General features: G+C 54.7%; 2 protein-coding genes across 10 annotated transcripts in view; both read left to right on the top strand.

Moving 5' to 3' along the window:
- Positions 1-3,959, top strand: part of LOC132908635 (box A-binding factor-like) — a 32,418-nt gene extending 28,459 nt beyond the window's left edge. For 2 of the 3 annotated variants that reach the window (XM_060962802.1, XM_060962804.1), the window contains exons 7-9: positions 1,711-1,973; positions 2,292-2,560; positions 2,641-3,959. In XM_060962802.1, the coding sequence (XP_060818785.1) occupies positions 1,711-1,973; positions 2,292-2,560; positions 2,641-3,047 (939 nt within the window). In that variant the 3' untranslated portion in view covers positions 3,048-3,959. Of the gene's footprint in view, positions 1-478; positions 568-1,710; positions 1,974-2,291; positions 2,561-2,640 lie in introns of all 3 variants that reach the window. The other variant, XM_060962803.1, reaches the window with a different exon arrangement.
- A 1,063-nt stretch (positions 3,960-5,022) lies between these two features.
- On the top strand, positions 5,023-16,339 carry LOC132908640 (transcription factor GATA-6-like). Of its 7 annotated transcripts, none has more exons than XM_060962817.1 (8): positions 5,025-5,354; positions 9,620-10,119; positions 10,180-10,921; positions 11,355-11,903; positions 12,291-12,416; positions 13,786-13,921; positions 14,599-14,923; positions 14,992-16,339. In XM_060962817.1, exons 2-8 carry the CDS (start codon positions 9,626-9,628, stop codon positions 15,083-15,085), a joined length of 2,466 nt encoding a protein of 821 aa, XP_060818800.1. In that variant the 5' UTR covers positions 5,025-5,354; positions 9,620-9,625; the 3' UTR covers positions 15,086-16,339. The 7 variants fall into 7 exon arrangements, with proteins under 7 accessions (XP_060818806.1, XP_060818803.1, XP_060818805.1 ...); XM_060962819.1 differs by having other exon boundaries at positions 13,786-13,932; positions 14,613-14,923; XM_060962818.1 differs by lacking the exon at positions 5,025-5,354 and adding an exon at positions 8,539-9,206.
- The last annotated feature ends 2,022 nt before the right edge of the window (positions 16,340-18,361 follow it).

Here is an 18,361-nt window from a genome sequence, read left to right as displayed (position 1 = left end):
GACGGCCGGTTAAGCGGTCGCGGGAACGCTAGATCGGCGAGTTTCTCGTCGAAAGCGCGAACGCGCGCTTGGCGTCGGACTCGTTGCCGTTCGCCGCTCTCGCGCAACCATTTTCTCCGTTTCCATTGGAAAGGGGAGGAGAAAGTTCGTAGCTGGGAGAGCGGTGCCGCGTACATATAGAAAACAGGAGCCTGTGTGGAAATTCGCCCGAGTCCGAAATGGGCCTCTACGATCCATAGTTTTGCCATTCGCGTGGTAGCAAGTTGGGGAGCGGGCGGTATCCGCGATTCAAGAACGGTACGCGGATAGACGCGTGCCTACACAATGGTAACGCATCGAGGACCGATGCGATACATCGTGTGCTCTTTCGACTTTCCTCGTCTAAGAAAAGAACGAAAGGATTGGAGGCGCTTGCTTTAGGCGCGCACGCGTACGACTAGAAGCACCCCTAACGTTTGGCATCCTGTCTCTGTTTCAGTGGCGGACCAGGGCGATTTCTACAAAGGCTTCTATGGGTATAGTGGCGCCCGTCGCGCCGTCGAGGAGAAATCGACGAACCGGCGTTTGGTAGGTGTCATCCCCCTACACACACTCACTCACTCGCTCATCTCGTTCATCTCGTTCATCTCGCCGTGCATACGTGACATCCGGCGTATACTTTCCATTTCTCTCTCTCTCTCTTTTTCTTTTTCTGTTTCTCTGTCTCTCTCTGTCTCTCTCTCTCTCTCTGTCTCTCGCCTACCCTCTCTTTCGCTCTCTTTCTCTCTCTATCTTCTTTTCTGTTTCTGTCGCTCGCTCGGTCGCTGGCTATATTTATCTCTACTATTTTATTTCTCTCGTTTCGACCACCATAGTTCGCGCATACTTTTATCGTTCCGTTAATCATGCTTCATCGATAACCTTGTTTTGATCATTTTCATCGTCCGTTTCTTCTCTTCCCATTGCTCGCTTTACTTCCGACTTGACGCACTTCCCTCGAAGACTCGAGAGTAGAACAAACGACTTCTGTTTTGCAGCGTAGCTCGCAAGTAGCAACAACTACCGGTCGAACATTTGTCGTAGCTTCGAGGTGCCACTATACCCATGGTAGAATCGCGCTCCGTTTCGAAATCCTGCGTAGCCTGATCGGACGACGTGCGCCGATTTACATAGACGCGTGTACGCAGCGTGTCGTTCGTCGATGCGACCAAACTGCCAACAAATCACATTGTCGACTCTCGTCATCGCTCGGTTCTCGCTCGATCGAGGTCGTCGTAGCAGCAGGCTCGCTTGATTTCGTTCGCAGAGGGTATAGCCGATTACGCTGTCTCGCGCGCGATACCGATCGCGTGCAACGGTCGACGATCGCCGCGCGCGAGTCAGCGTTCGGGCTTGATCGATCATAAGTTAAATACGGTAGATGTAAGATTTCTTTCAACCTGATCGACCCGACACACCTTGCTTTCCCCTCCTTCTCCGTCTTGCTTCTTCTTTTATAAGTGTCTGTCCGCTCGCTCGTTCTTCTACTTGGACGAAAGAGAAGAGGCTCTTGCGATATCTTGTCACAGTCTCCCTGCCCCGCGATTTCTCTCGTCGTCGTTGTCGACGTCGACGTCGTCGTCGTTGCTCCACTCTCGCCCCTTCTCTTTCAAGTTTCTCTCTCTTCGTGTCCAAGTCGTGTGCAAGTTGCTTAGTTAGCACGCGTTTTAACGAGATTTCGTGTGTCCGCAGTCCGCTTCGAGACGAGTAGGCACGTCGTGCAGCAATTGCCAAACGACGATGACGTCGTTATGGCGCAGGAACACGTTAGGTGAGCCCGTTTGTAACGCATGCGGGCTCTATTTCAAATTGCACGGCGTGAACAGGCCTCACGCTATGAAAAAGGACAGCATTCAAACCAGGAAGAGGAAGCCCAAGATGAAATCGACCGATGCGACGGCGATTGCCGGCACCGTCGCGTCCTGTACAGGCAACGGTGAGGTGGTTCTCGAGGGGTACGTTATCGGATAAACGGATTTTTATACAACACATTTATCAACAATCGTCGAACGATTCGTTATCGTTAAACTCGATCCGAGTGCTACGACTATTCGGCTCTAAAGCCGAATCAACGCTGTTTCACCTTGGGCCATGAAAGAGCAGCGTAGATTCGGGTGCAGAGAGAGTCGCACTCGCGAACTCGAACGGCACCAGTCTCGCTGGTTAGCTGGTTAGCTGGGTACGTTTCGTAGCCCGGATCGACGCTTTCAACGATCGTCCGCCGTGATCTTCGTCGTTGTTTTGATACGTGGCCGTATTCGTGCTGTTAACAGAGATACGCGCGGCTTCGTCCCGGGGCCCGGTGATATCGTGCCTATGCCTGTTGGACGCGGACTTCGTATGATGGCACCGCGAGTCGAGTCCACGCGCTCGGGAACGTCTACCACGATAGAGTGCGTTTCCGCGAGCCACGGCTCGTCCGCTCGTCACAACGGCAATACTGGTATCGCTGCAGCTAACAGCAACAACAACAACAACACCAGCAACAACAACAACAATAACAACAACAACAACAACAACAACAACGTAAAATTGGAGCCAGGTACGTGTATCTCGTTCGTATCGTTGTAGTACGCCGCGCTATTCGCAGATTTTCTTTATCATGTTGCAACGTTTGCGCAGGCACGTACGGAGAATTGAGGATGAACCACACGGCAGTGCCTCAGGTGAGCTACGGCAGCAATCTGTACGGTAGTCCACAGTCGGCCAGTCGAATCGTCTCCTATCAATCGGAGATGTATTACGATATGATCGCCTCGCAGCAACAGCAGCCTCAACAACAGCAGCAACAACAGCATCAACATCAGCAACTGCTCGAGACGCACTCGCCGAAAGTCGAGTGCCCGTCACCTCCTTGCGCAAACCGATCGCCGGTTATGATATCCGCGAGTCATTCTCCCGATCATCATCAACTCGCCTCCCCGCATATCGTAACGCTTGGCAATTCGTCACCCAACACGGCGGCCACTAAAATTATCCTCGACAACGGTCACCTGGACAGACCGACCGTTGTCTCGATATCGTCGTAAAGCCCGTTCGTCGGCTAACGTTTGACGCTGACACATCTGCAGCGTGGCCGCGAGACACACGAGACGAGGACGTATCGTAATTTCGAAGCAGATGCGAAAAAAGAGGAAAGGAGGCTGACAACAATTGTTTAACGAATGGGAGAAACGAAAGTCTATTACTCCTATTCCTATTACTATTACTCGCGGTTCGCGATTCACGAATAGGAGGACGAAAGGAAACGGAAAATAAAAAGAAATTTTCTGTCGTCGTTTCTTTTCGTTCTTGTTGGTGTGTATGCACTGTCCGCGCAGCAACGAGAAGGAAAGTAGCGACAACGATAAAGTAGACGAAAGGACGTCGTTGACTAGCGCGGGACTAGTTATTTGTACTTTTCGTAAACCTTTTTGTAACTCTAAAATCAGCGAAAGGAGTGGAAAATAGGAGTACATTTCGAACGTTAAAGAACTATCTAGCAACGTTACGCATACCTGTAGGAAAGTATGAAACGATTTCGCCGAATGTATGTTGTTTGAAAAGATCGATTTGAGAGAATGGCAGTTGGAAACTTTTTGTGTAAATACATATTATTAGAAAGTAATAAGCGTAGATTCGAAGCGCGAGATGTGCGCATCGAATCGCGAAAGCATTGGAAAACTAAAAATAATCGTTATCTATCGCGATCTAATTGTAGCATCGCGTCACCTTGCGGCGTTCAACTCGTTCAACTGCACTACGACATATATATATATGTATATCACGATACGATACAGAAAATTGTAATTTTATAATGCGTTACGATAATGTAATTATGTGTGGGCAACTGAACATCGACGATCAAGGGTTGCATGTTATGTTCAAACATGTTGCTATATTTTAAAATTGTGCTGTATCGTATCGGTTATTTTTAAATAAAAAGGGATATTTAAATCGGAGAGACGAAAATTGCACGAGACGGTTGAGACCGTCGGTTCCCTGGAAATGTAGAACGCCTCCTGCATGCAGATGCTAGCGGAGTAAGGAAGAAGAAGCAGGCGCAGCAACGAGTACTCGAATGGCACCGTCGCGTCGACCAGCTGGCGAAGAGAAGTCGGTGAACGTGCAGGAAAAACTTCATCCCTGTGTATTTTCGGCGATAACGGCCGCGATATCTCGACTAATCTCGGTTAAAGGTTGGGACGAGAGAGCGAAAGCGAGCGAGAGAGGCAGCGGCGGCGGCGGTGGCGGCGGCGTGGCTCTGCCTCATTGGCGTAACCGGTGGGAAACGCAGCGTATTCCGGGTATTCCGCGTATTCCGGGTGAACGACGGGAGCCCGTGGTAGATGGCCGGTGAATGGGAATTATCGAGATAGGTGGACGAAGGGGATCGAGGCGTGCGATGTTTGCTCCCGAGGGGATAAGTTGGACGCGTTAGGTCGTTCGGATTTACACCGAGTCGCGCCCCACGGCACCAATCTTACGACCGTGTCTCACCTGAGCCAGTCCCTTATCGCAGGAATCCCGTGTGTGCTCTGCAAGTATGACGACACCCTCTGTTCTCGACTCGAGCTCTCGGTCTCTTCTCCCGCTGTTTTCAACGATAACGCGACGTATGAGTACTCTGTCTCTCTCTCTGTCTCTCTTAACGCACGGTGCGTTTTTTAGCTTCTCTCGTACGTTCACGTATCTCGTTGATCGGGAAGAGACGTGGACGATCCGGTGCGACCGGAGAAGTCTGTTGCCTGCGACGAAAGGAGCGACAAATTCCGCTTCTTTTCTCCCTGCCGTCAGCTGCCTTTCGTTTTTCCTGCGCGCTGCACCGTAGCCCGTTTCTCTCTCGTCGAGAAAGGATTTGGAAAGGAAGCGAAAGGACGGAGGGAGAAAGATGGAAATGCGAAAAGGGGAGGATCCGCTGCAGCGGGACCAAGATGGCGGCGAGCGAAAAGGGAGGCTAAAACGCGATCGATGCGACGAGTCGAGGGAAAGCGCGAGGGAACGAGCCGAGCTCTCGTCTAATCGTGTTCGGTCAATATTTAACGCGTTCGCGTTAACGTTGGCGGTCGCGCGTGCTTTCCCTCTCCAACGTTTGCTCGAATCGAAGCTTCGGTACGACGCTACCAGGCGGCAGCCGACCCGAATCGTCGTAGGCACACCTTGGCAGCGCACCTGTGTCAAGCCGCGCTTTCGCCACCTTCGCTGTCGAATCGTAGCCGCGTCTGTCCCGCGAGTCGACCATCGACCGTCGACGCGACACAAATCAGAGCTTCTTCGATATCGTTCGCCAAACCGACTACCTGTATCACGGAACCTCCTCGTTCACGCGAAACGTTTCTCTCCGTTCTCCTACCACGGTAAGTTCAAGTATTCGTCCTTTAATTTTCCCGCTTCGATGTCGGTCCGTTTCGTTCTCGCTTCCACTCGCAGCCGCCTTCTTTTCTTTTCTTTCTCTCGCCTGCTATTCTCTTTCTTTCGGTCGTTTTCTTGCGTACGCTGGTTCGTACGGAACTCGCGCGTTACCTCGTGCTAATAACCGCGACGGAAGGGAGCGCGCGCACGACCACGTAGAAAGGGAAAAGGAAAATCGCGAGAGAAAACGCGTGGAAACCGGTCGGTCGCGTGGCTCGGAATACCGTTTGACGATCGGGCGAACTGGAAATTTCGTGCCGAAAGTACCGCGGATGGAAACACGCCGCTGTAATACGCCGAGTATGGGACGTCGTTGGACGGAGCAGCGTGGCGCGGCGTGGTGAGACGAAGCGAGTCGTGGCAACTCGAGGCACAAGGCGGATAGAACGATATTTGGAAAGACGTAACTCGCGGTCTGTTTTGGTAGCGCGTGCACGATCCAGCCCGATCGGAACGAAACACTTGTGTTTTACGTTCCGAGTGGATCGACGACACTTGTGGCTCGACGGATCGTCCGATTCTTCGGCTAGCACGGGCACGGAGACTGGAAAAGATCGTCGGGTGGAATCCTTCTGTTCGATCGCGGGGGTCAACGAGACGCGAGAAAGCCGGCGGTCACGAGTGCCAGCCGTCTCGACGAAGTCTACCGCGAAACTATACGATATCGAGACGAGATACCCCTGTGCGCAGATATTTTATTAATCGTTAAGCACATAGCCGTCGTAAGATAATGGAATAATATCGGGCAACAGCCACGATAATGCTGTTTGTCGCTCGAGCGTTAATTATTGGTCTCGGGAGTCGCGTGGTCGTGGACGGAACGGCGCGCATCGTTCTCGGAAACGCGCGACCCGTTCCTTGTCGAAATTCGGGACGCGTTCGCGCTGCTTTTGCCGTTTACGCGGAAACGCGGCGACGCGAGCGGGGCACGGAGACGAGGCGAGCGCGAGGCGAGCGTTAGAGCGAGAGCGAGAGCGAGAAAGAACAGTGTTTATTCGTGGAAACCGACAGACACGGCTCGCTCGTTGTAAATTATTACGGTAATTGGCGTTGTAAAACGCGGGATCGCGCGCCACGGAACCGTTCCGATGGATCACGCGTTATCGCGCGGTCGCGCGAATCGCGTCGTAAAAAGATTTAGACGCTGCTCGCGTTCCGCGACGATTCGAGACGCGAAGGGACGAGAACACCGCGTCGCAACCGCCTAAATCCATCGTCAAACTCGGTTTCGTTAGAAGAGCGGAGAAGCGAGAGAAACGCGTCGCTCGAATCGAATTAGGAACTCGATGGCGAGATGGAAAGTTACGGGAACCGCGACGCTCGATTCGAGGAAACGCGATTGCGTAACGCGATCGGGACGAGTACGCGTCAACCCTCGGCGCGTGCGCCATCCGCTCTTGCTACTCGGACACCGTCGCATCGCGTTCCAACGAAATGACAAAAAAATTTCATTTCTTACGCGATCGTGTACGCCTTTTCGATATCGTTTCGTTCGCGCGAGCACGTACGCACCCACACCGGCTCACCTGGGATTTTCATTTACCGCCGATAAGAATTTCCTACTCGACTGATAAAGAAAATGGCCTCGTCGTGTTCGCGATTCCAGTCGTGACGCAACCCTGTGCGTCGTCTTTCGCAGCCACCGTATTCCCGAAAAACCGAAAGAAACAGCAAGGAGAACCGCGTGCACGTGACGCGCGATCAACGCGCGTATCATCCACCGACCGAGCTTACCCGGCTTTACGGTCACAGCAATTCGCCACCCCGTCCACATCCTCTTTCGTTCGCTTTCGTTTCTCACTCGTCTCCGCGTTCGTCTTCGGATACGGCGATTCCAGGATCGAGGACGCACGGCACGTCGATGTAACGATCCGCGCGTAACGATCGAACGACTCGGACTCTCGCACCGGAGATGCTAACTCCGGAAAAGGAGATGACGGCCGACGGTCGGTCAGTCTCGAGACGTCCTCGCGAAACTCGACCGCGGAACTAGAGACACGGCCCTACGCCTTCCTGGCGAACCCGACGACTGAAATTATCATTTTAGCTGATATACTAGCTAATGTAAGGATGCAGTTTTATCTCTTATTATCATGGGAAACGAGATAAATCGCGATAGTGTCGTTTATTTTGACAACGGCGTGCCTCTTGCCGATGGCTCGACATCCCCATCGGTGGCCGCCGCGCGGCCACATCCACGCGTCCGCGTCCTTCTACGCTTCGCGTCGCCCTGCCGTTCGTGCAGCCTGCGTTCGGTCTTTCGTCGTCGTCGTCGTCGTCGTCGTCGTCGACGTCGTCGTCGTCGTTGTCGTTGTCGTCGTCGACGTCGTTGTCGTCGTCGTCGTTCGCCCAACGAAACTCGCGTTTCGCCTTGCCGTTTCGCGTTTCGCCTCGCCGTTTCGCTTTTCGGACGAAACGCGCTCGATCGAAACGTCGTCGAAAACAGAGAGGATCGTGACTCGCTCGTTATTTCTTATCGTTCGTTATCAACGATATAACGCGAAGCGATCTCCTCGTTTCCTTCGTTCTCCGATAAACCACGAATTTTTCGATTTCGCTGGAGATACGCGACGAGGATGGATGGAAAGTTTCTCGCTAAGCCGGTGGCTGGTGTCCCTCGACCGACGTCATCGACCACCTTTCGCGGATCACGGAGAGAAAAAAGCAAAGGCGGAATAGAAGAGGCGCGACGAGTGATTTTTCAAGCGCCGTTATCGCGATCGAGCCGACCCGAGAACGTTTTTCGATTTTTATCTCGATCCTCCGATTAATCCGTATCTATGGCGAAACGCGAGACGTCGATCATCGCCGTCACGTATGCCTCGCTCATGAATTTTTTTCCTCCATGTCACGCGCCCAACGCTTCCTGCTCGCCGAGAAACTCGCCGATCCTCTCGCCCGGCGAATCGTTATACCTTGCCGATGACTCTGCTTTCTTTGCCAACGTGAATCAGTGTTCGAGGGTCGATGACGCGACAGCCGCCGTTGATTCGTCGTTTGCCATGGACGATGACGGTCGTACTTTCGGCGGATCGAACGTGAGACGCGGGGCGGAAAGGGGAAAGACGAAATGTCGGTGGACGGAGGACGGGAGAGAAAAAAAACACAGAGAGAGAGAGAGAGAGGGAGAGGGAGAGGGAGGAAGCAGCGATAAGCAGCGGGTGCGAATGATTCACCGTGAGCATCCTACCAATACCGGGTAGCGAGTACCGAGATCCGAGTACGTACCGATTCCGTGACAACAAAATGGCGTTGACAACGATGGCCGACGAGAAGGGCGAGGAGTGCCGGGGGAATCACGAACACCTCTCGCGATCCCCTCGTGCACCAGCTCCCTCCGCCCCAACCCCTCGTGACAAGGCGTTATCTCGCCCGTGAGCTAGCGAGCGGCCGCTCGTTATCGACGAACAAACAAACGGACCCCTCCGTTGCCTCTTTTCCACTCGATAGCCAGAGATTCTCGGCGCTCGTCTTTCTCCTCTCTTTCGCCAGTTTTCCGTGAAAAGAGAGAAAAGTAGAAACTTTGCTCGGCGGCGGCGCGACGGTTCGCTGTCGCTCGGTGAATTCGCCCGATCGTTTTTAGCGAAACGAGCGCAGCCGTCACGGGGGTGCGCCGCACAGTACACGCGTAACGTTTATCCAACGTCCACGCGTTTCGCGTTCGCGCGCGATTTCGATTTCTCTCGGAAGGTAGTGGAGTCGGCTGGTTAACGCGGCAGCCCGTGCAAACGGAAGGAGCACCGGCGGCGAGCGAGAACTCGCCGTCCAACAGACAGAGAGCAGAGAGAGAGAGAGAGGTACGGTCGCGTGCTCGGTCCGGAAGTCGAAAGTTTGACATCGTCGAAGGGAAGTGTGACGCGAGTCAGGGCAAACAGCCGTTCGCCGGTTTTTTCTCGAGACGGACGAGGCGCGCCGTCCGTCCCTTTCTTCTCCTGCCGCTCTTCTTCCTGTCGAAGCTCGTTCTCTCGCGTTGTTCTCGACGCGACCACGACGCGCCGACCGACCGAATTTCTCAGTTCTCGCGAGTCGTCTTCTCGAAACGCGAGCGAGTCGCGTGTCCGAAGAGTCGTGCCCCACCTCCGCGCTTCGGCCGACAGTGGTTGTTCGGCCGACGACGACGGCAACGGCGAACGACAGTCCTCCGCGCCTTGGTTCTGCGAGTTTCGTAGCGTAGTTTCGCTGGAAAGTTTCGGTGCGTTGGTGTTCGCAGGTCGCGATGAAGGAGACGTTGTCGAAGCAGGAGGTTAAACGCGAATGGGAGGACGGTCGAGCGGAAGAGGATTCGCCGCGAGTGGCAACGGCGGACGAGCGATCCGTCGAGAGTTCCAGGTCGGTGATCACCGCGAGAAGGCACGTGCGAACCATCACCACGGCCGGACACATCACCGAGACCGTGGCCGAACCCGAAGCAGACTCGCAGCACCATCGTCGATCGGTCGACGATCAAGCTCAGCAATGCAGATCGCGCTCGTATCAGGACGAGCAACAGCAACAACAACAGCAACAGGACCAAGGCTGCAAGCTGAGTATCCTGCAAATTGCTCATACCGAGGCGGAGATGCAACAACAACAGCAGCAGCAGCAGCAGCAACAGCACGCTCGTTCTCGCGAGCAGTCTCTCGTCTACATGACCAGCAACGGACAAGAGGTGCGGGTGCAGGTGTCGGAAACGGTGGATCCGTCCGTGCTGACGGTGAAGGACACGGTCAGGTAAGCGAAAACGCGTGATCGCGTCTGTAGATCGTTCAACGACTTTCAACGATTCGAAAGGTACGAGACGCCGGAGCCGGAGAGAACGGACGCGGATCGCATGTACGCTGGATACTCGGCGGACGGACAGCAGCAACAGATGCGAAGGGACAATCACGCGATCGCGATCCAGGCGGTGCAAGAGAGACGCGTGGTTCAGTCGGCCGGTGGCAATCAGAGGTACAGTCCGCGGGAGGGTGGCAGCCAGTCGAGCGGTGGAAACGGATCGACGTCGGTCGCAAGGTCGTATCATCAGGGTTCGTCGCCTGTATTGGTCGCGACCAGCGAGGAATACGAGGGCGGCGGCGGCATGGCCGAGACGAACGTCGGGGTGCAGCTCGATTCACCCGCGCCACCGTCTTACTCTCCGCCGATCGGCGGCGACGGCGGTCTCCGCGCGACCTCGGCTTCCGTAGGTCACCAGCAACCGGGCCAACAGCATCAAATGGTCACGGGATACGTGAACACCGGCGGGGTGAGCATCAAGTACGAGACCGAGGCGGCGAACGTGGCCGCGACGAACGCGGTGGTGGCAGCGGCGGCTGCGGCCGTCGGTGCCACGGTCCCGGTCGACGGTATCAAGGTGTCGAGCACGTACACCACGCTCGAGACGGTGCCGATTCCCCCGTCGCAAGCCGTTCAGTACCAGCAGTACATATCCGCCAGCGAGACGTTTCAACAGGCACCGACCTACAGCTACACGAAACCCGGCGATCAAGTGATCTTCGCGTATCCGTCTCAACTGTCGTCGCGAGTGCCCGGGGTAAGTAGGCTCGGCACGATACTTTTCTCCGTCGTCTATCGTACCGCCGATTTCTTCGTCTGTTTGTCCATTTACCTAGCGTTGCGATATCGTCGCGTGTTGTAACGCGATATTATTACGAAGAACGTATAAAAACAACGATAGACCACAACTACGAATGGTATTCGGTTGTTAATTGAGTGATTGCGGATTTTGTCATTAGGTGGTATTGAGAAAATCCGCAGTCGCTTAGTTGCCAACCCGATAGTCGCGATCGACGAGTTTTCGCGTTCGGTAACTCGGTGGAGTCGTACGTAGTCGTGATATTGCGAGAGAAAAAAAAAAGAAAAAGAACGGAGATCGGCGGAAAGACACGAAGGAGATCGAATCTAACGTATGTGCGAATGGTCGATACTTGCGTTAAATGACATTGGTAACGCGATCGGTAATCTAGGTGGAGTCCCCTGGAAGCGCGTACATGAAGGGCGACCCGACGCTGGCGTCCTCGCTGGGAGGATCGCGCGGCGTGCCGCCTCTTCACTACGAGCAGCCAGGCTCGCCGGGATCTCAGGTGACGCTGTACGGGACCGGGGCCGGATCGTACTCTTACACGAAGCCAAACACCGCCAGCGAGTACTGGTCGGCCGCCGGAACTCCATCTCCGCCCGCGTTCGATTGCGTGCCGAGCTATCAGAACGTGGCGGCGATCTCCGTCGGTGACGCGGCCAACATTCAGCTGTACTCGGGAGGAGCGTACAGCGTGTCGACCGGAAGCACCACGGCTCCATCCCCGTGGCCGAATCTGCCGTTGACCAACGAGGACGGTTTCGACGGAACCATCATGACCGCGGACCCGAAGGAGTGCTTCGGTTGCGGCAATCCATCGACCAGCTGGAAGAGAGACGAAACCGGCCGTTTCTACTGTCAGACTTGCATCTACAAGATGAACGGAATAAACAGGTCGTCCATGAGATGCGGCAAACCCAAACAAACCGTCGCCACGGTAAACTTCTCGCAACTATTCGTACGATTGCCCCTTTCGCCCGATCTTGCCTCTTCCCCTTCGTCGTCTCCTTCTTCATCTTCCTCTTCCTCTTCCTCTTCTTCTTCTTCTTCTTCTTCTTCTTGTTCTTCTTCTTGTTCTCCCTCTACTCCTCCTCCTCCTCCACCTTCTCCTCCTCCTCCTCCTTGTTCGTTCGTTGGCAAGCGTCGTCCGCGAAAAAAAGAATCGGCGTTATCTGTTACCGAGAGCAAACAATCGCGCCGAGGCTCACGCCGGTTGTTGTTTACTCTAGTTTCTACGTCTCGAACGTTCCCATTTTCGCGTTCTCGAGTCCAAGCGAATACTCCACCGCTCCGTCATTTCTCGTCCTCTGTTTTCTCGTTCTAGGCCGGTGTACGAAGGACGGGGGTTCAGTGCGCCAATTGCAGGACCAGCAATACGACCTTGTGGCGGCGGAACAACAACGGCGAGCCGGTGTGCAACGCTTGCGGCCTCTACTACAAGCTACACAACGTAAGTGTTCGAACAGTTGGCGCGCGTCCGCCCACTCGATGACGTTTTCGAAGGATTTCGTCGATCGGTGCTCCTTCTCTCCTCCGCTCTGCATCGCGAGCCACCGATTGCGAAACTCGACGACGATTCCTCGTCGGTCGACGAATTTCGTCTCCCAAGTCGAGCCTATTCTCTCTCTTTGTTTGTACAACTGCCGCGACCCAGCGCCGCGAATTACTTTCGAAGCAAAAGCGCGTCTTTGTCAGTGTGGCGCGAATACGAAGGAAAGCAACGGGGGAATAAGCCCAATTCCGCTGTAAAATCTCGCAGAGAGATGCCGATGCTCTTCGTTAATCCGGTGGCGCGTAACGATCGCGATTGTTCGACGATCAGCGACCAGCGTAAAACCGTCGACGGGGAACCATCGCTGTTACATCGATCTAACGACGCGAGTTAGCTCCGATTATCCAGCACACGTTACCCTTATTCCACGCGCCTATTCGCAAATCCAGATTCGCTAGTAGCGACGTCATCGATAGAATCTGTCGCTTCTTTTACGACCCACGGTCGATACGTAAGAAAATCGCATTTTTCGATCGGCATCGAGTTCCTTTCTCTTCTTTTTTTTTTCTTTGCTTTTCGTACGTCTAATCGATCTAATATCTCGTCACCTATATCGTTGAGAAAGTTGTTGCCAAGAGTGGTTCTTTGCTGCCGGATTCTCTACCAGGTAGTAAAGTTCGTTGTTATTACCTTGCGGGGCGGGAGGGGAGAGGGGCGAAGGAGAGCACACGCGCGCGATGTCGTCGATCCGTCGAAACTCGAAATCTTGGCCAAGAATCGAGAACGAAACGCGGTCACCGTTCGTGATCCCGGTGGCCCGGTGATTACTTTTCTTACGCAACGCGACGCTCCTCGCGTGGCCTTTATCTCGGCGTGCTCGCCGGCCGACTCGTCTTCCCCCGGTTCTCCGATAATCGTTCCGAAAACATCTCGAAAACGTCAAGATCTGAAATCGGTGCATCGATCGTACACGCGTGTTACATACGTGTACGCGATACGTCGTTACGAAATCACGAGTGCCGTGTTTCTTGCGTACCTCGAGTGGTCCCGCCTCGAGAACTTGTGTTCGCTCGGCTTTCCGCGTCTCCGAAACCTTGACTGTTATCCGCGATGCATCACCGATGGTGCGTCGCGGCGCGTCCTTAATCGACTTTGATCCCACGAGCCGATCGACCGCGCAACCGCCTTATCGGTGATTTTAACGAGATCGTAAACGCCGATACGACCGGCCGTTTATTATCACGTTTCGACGAATTCCAGTAATTTCGTGTTCGCTGTTCGTCGCGGAAAAGCTTGTTACGTCTTTTTTTTTTTTGTCCTTGCGCAGGTGAACAGGCCACTTAGCATGAAGAAGGAGGGCATACAGACGAGGAAAAGGAAGCCGAAGAATCATTCGGGAATGAGCGGAAACTTGGCGGGACCGAGCGGCATGCACAAGACCGAGATTAAGTCTAACTTACTCGGTGAGTCTTCGGTGAGCAAGTTTGTCATTAAATTCCTTTTCCGTTCGCTTTTCCCCCAACGCGTCTATTTGTCTATCTCGAGACGGGTATCGATCGTAGATCGATACGGCTGGTGTACCTACGGATCGGACGAATCGTCGTTTCTCGGATTTCGTCCGTTCCTTGTAACTCGCCCTTCTCTTCCTCTCTCTGTCTCTCTTCTCTCTCTATTTCTCGTTATATGTGTGTGTGTGTGTGTGTGTGTGTGTGTGTGTGTGTGTGTGTGTGTGTGTGTGTGTGTGTGTGTGTGTGTGTGTGTGTGTGTATAATAAATAGTGTCTCGTTGATGGAAGGAAAGTACGATTTGGAGGAAAAATGATAGGTACGCGCGAATCGCGAAAAGGTACGAGGATGATAAAACGCGTAGCATCGCGTAGTACGTAGTCTCATGGCGGACCTTGAACGACTCGAAATTCGAGTCCCGGATCGGGAGTAAAGTCCGACATAGAGCGACACCGCGTCGCGTTGCGAACAAACAAGTCGGATGACCGATCGAGATAAAAATTTCGCCGCTCGTTCTGAATGGAGGGAGGAGAGGGCGAAGGGAGCAGCGCGAATAGAGACAAGCGTGTAACCGAGCGGAGAGGAGCGAACGTGAAGGTAACGTTTCGAATCGTTGGTCTCTTTTCACGTTCCAGTGGACTCGCTGCAGTTGAACGTGTATGGGAGCGGTGGTAGTGGTAACGGGGGTGGGATTGTGGCCGATACGGAGGCGAAGCAAGAGGCCGAGAGCGAGGCAGCGACCGGGGCAGGTACAGATGGCGGTGGTGCCGGTACAGAAACCGGGGATCGGGCGGAGAACGAGAACGGAAGCGGTAACGCGTCGGGTGGGAACGGAGGATCCGACGAACGTCGTCCACCCCTAGGTACACCGACTACGGGGCGATCGAGGCACGCGAGCCACGCGCACTCGCCCCTCGCTTTACCTACCGCCGCAGTTCTCAATCGACAGACTACCCTTACGTAAGTGCGACGACGCGCCACTTTCATTTTCAGCGACGCTAACCTTTGACTCGTTTTTTATCTTTTAGCGTGCCACCGCTAGAGCCAATCGTTAGCCAAACCGGTGGCGATCTCCTCTCGGTTATAACTTCCACCACGGCTATCCACGCCGAAAGGTCGTAACGAGGACGAGAACGAGAAGTACGAGAAGAAGAAAAATAAGGCGGTAGAGAAGATCGCGTGGAAGGCGCCAACTAGTGCGACACGAGTGCCGCTTCTGCCAACGCGGTGACTGGAGAACGTCCGGGATGCAGCCAACCAACTTCTTTATCGACCAAAGGTTCTCGGGCGTGTCACGGAAACGTCGTCGGCTTTCTGGTTCTCGATCACGTTCTCGTCGACGAAATACGGAATGCTACGCGACTCGCCGTGTACCTGCGATTTTGGATTTCTTTTCTGTTTCCGAGTGAGAAACGATATCGTCTCGCTGTCTGCCACTCCCTCCCTCCCTCTCACTCACACTCTCTCTCTCTCACTCTCCCTCTCTCTCTCTCTCTCTCTCTCTATCTATCTATCTATCTATCTCTATCTCTCTAAAAATTCTTTCTATTTATTTTTATTTGTAAAACAATTATCAAAATCGAGCCGATCGCGCGTTCGACTCGACTCGACTCGATTCGACTCAAGTTGCGAACTTGGAACACACGCTCGAGATGCGCGCGATCTTACCGACGAATATTGATTTTACCGATCGTGCTCGACCGTACCGACGGATGCGTCGCCACTTCGTCGGACGATTTCGCCCTCTGTACGAGAAGGAGAGAAACACGAGACCGCCTGGGATGGCCGTCCTTTTCTCTCGCTTCTCGACCCTCCTGTTCGTCGGCTCCTTCGCCTCGGACGCCTTTGTTCTTGGTGTTGGCCGAGTCCGCGAACGCTGCGAAAATTTTGTCCGTGGCGCGTTCGATCCGACGCGTTCCTTTGTAAATGTAAATACACGGCGTACCGATCGCAGCTGCTTTCGTTCGCGTACACCTACGTACGCGCGCGATGCATATACGCGATACACCGGCGTGCCAGCGCGCGTACGTGTCTGGTACGTATAGTATACGACGCGTGCGTGTACTCGCGAGAGAAACGAGTACACGTAGGTGTGCAGCGAGGCGAATTCTCCCACAAAGGGTAATATACGCGTGTTCGGACGTTGACCAAAGCGTGGACGCGCGAGCCGAAAATTGCGAAGGAATAATGGAAGCGCGAAACGTAGAAAAAAGAAAAAGAGAAACGTATTTATTTGCTGGCACGTCGTGAAGCGCGCCACGACTCGTACGGCCGCGTAACGACAACAGTCGCGCGTGCCTTACGAAACCACCTTCGTTCGTTTTGTAAATTGTAAAGGTCTGTGTAAAAAGCTTGAATAAAAGAAAGTCGAACCGATCTTGGTCGGATGCGGGGATTTCGATGGAAACGCGTTGCGAAATGGTAGTAAATGGTTTAGAGCGGCGCGAAGCGGTAACGACTGGTGAAAACCTTGAAAGAAACGCACGAAAGAAGGATGCGAGACGAGGACGAGCGGTCCACGAAACGGCGAGGATCGGCATCGCAAGAGCAAGAGCAAAAGGAAAGAGCGCGCGCGCGCGATCGAGCGGCTGGCCGCTCGGGAAGGCGAAATGGAAGGCAGGCAAACGAGGAGGCCGCAGCCGGGGGGATCGGGGAATTCACGGGGCCGAGGGGGGAGGCGGGGGGCCGTGAGTCCATCAGCCTAAAGAGTGGCTATCGTGCCTGCTAAGGGCTATTCCATGTTAGCCGCTCTCGGCGAGTTCTTTTTTTTCTTTTTTCCTCCTTTTTATTCCCCTCCTGGACTTTTTCTGAGGCGCAAACGTGGCGCCGCCCTCGAGATCCCTTCTCGCGCGGGGAAATACCGCAAGCTTCGTCGTCATCGTCGCCAACTCCTAACGTTTCTCTTCTTTTTCCGTCGCGTCGGCTCGACGGAGTTGCCGAGTTTACTGGATTCTCCGATTTCTCTGTTCGATGCGACGATCGTCGAAGGAGAAACGACGCGCACGGAAATATAGCCGCGCGCGAACTCATTCTAAACAGAAGGGGGAAGGAGAAGTAGGTACGGGTTCTCGCGCGGTCGGATCGCTTGGAATTTAAGGGATGCGCCCGACGTTTCCCTATCGGCGCGGCGCCAACCGGTGTGCGTCTTATCGCGAGCCGTGCAGCACACCACCGTTACTTCGACTTTGAGACGCTGCGTTCGACTTTCGAGTTTTTGTCTGCAAGACATTCTTTCCACGCGGTAGGACGCGTCTCGACGAGGATCTGGAAGAGGACGGAACGGTGACGATCGTCGCTCGAATCCGTAGGAAGCAACCGAGCAGGCGCGAGAACAGACGCGTCGCCATAAATAAGCGCGAAGCGCAACAAATTAGATCGTTGGCGATGCCGCGTGGAACATCGCTTAGCCCGGTCGGCGCGTTCGCGATATTTCACGGCCGAGGCACGAGCACGTAAGTTAAGCGTCGTCTCGGCGTGTTCAGGCCTTTCTCCCTTCTCTCCGTTCTCGCCATATTTTCTCGCTTTCCGGTCCTCTCCTCGCGTCGTCGCTACTCTCGCGCGCCACGTCGTTACACGGTAGGTGGTGCGCGCTATACGCGATACGCTTCGATCGAGCGAGCGCGTTTTCCTCGTAACGCGCGACGACCAGGTCGCTCGTCCTCCGATTCGAATCGCCGGTCTCGCGGACGCGCGCCGTTTCTCTTTGGCCGCGTAGCGTGTCGGCGTTTCGCGCGCGGATAGCGCGGCGACGTTCGCCCAGCCGGCGGTCAGCCTGCGGCTTCGCTTCGATTCGCAGCGGACGCGATCGCGAGTGACCGCGCACCGAGAACCGGACGATACGTCGCGCGTTCCTCCTCGAATTTTCTTATTTTTCAGCGAGGCGACTCGTTCGCCCACAGGGCTATTACAGAACCTACGGCCGATCCTGAGCATCCACGAACGCGTGCGTGTACGTGCGTACACGTGTACCTACACGCGTGGAAACAACCGCGTACCAGCGACCCGGTTTCCAGGAAGACGGCGAAAGGGGGAGCGAGACGAGACGAGCCGAGCCGAGCCAAGACGGGCCAGGCCGGGACGGGGCGAGGAGAGGCGCGCGTTTCGAGACGGTCACAGGGAGAAGGAGCGGGAAACGCGGACCAACGACGATTAGATTAGAGAAGAGACCGCACCGCGTTCCCGGTCCTTCGCCGGCGACCAATTCACCCGGGTGATCGAGATTCCCGCAAAGTCGTTCTCTCTTCGACCGACCTCGTCCTCGTCCTTGCGGCTTTCGTCCGATCGTTTCGTCGACTCGCGCGGCTCGCGTTCGTCGGATCGCCTCGCGGTAACAGGCCCCGCGAGAACAGATAGGCGCGAGACGGTGCAACGCCGGCCCAGCCACGACTTATAATTCGT

This window comes from Bombus pascuorum, chromosome 7, assembly GCF_905332965.1.
Source record: "Bombus pascuorum chromosome 7, iyBomPasc1.1, whole genome shotgun sequence".
NCBI classification, from domain to species: Eukaryota; Metazoa; Arthropoda; class Insecta; order Hymenoptera; family Apidae; genus Bombus; species Bombus pascuorum.
This window is presented reverse-complemented; position numbering and strand designations above follow the sequence as displayed.

Excerpts from the sequence above, each read along its gene's own strand:
- LOC132908640 (XM_060962817.1), top strand. The coding sequence starts at position 9,626 with ATGAAGGAGACGTTGTCGAAGCAGGAGGTTAAACGCGAATGGGAGGAC. Across the intron at positions 10,922-11,354 it reads TGTCGTCGCGAGTGCCCGGG|GTGGAGTCCCCTGGAAGCGC; the intron begins GTAAGTAGGCTC and ends TCGGTAATCTAG. Across the intron at positions 11,904-12,290 it reads CCAAACAAACCGTCGCCACG|GCCGGTGTACGAAGGACGGG; the intron begins GTAAACTTCTCG and ends TTCTCGTTCTAG.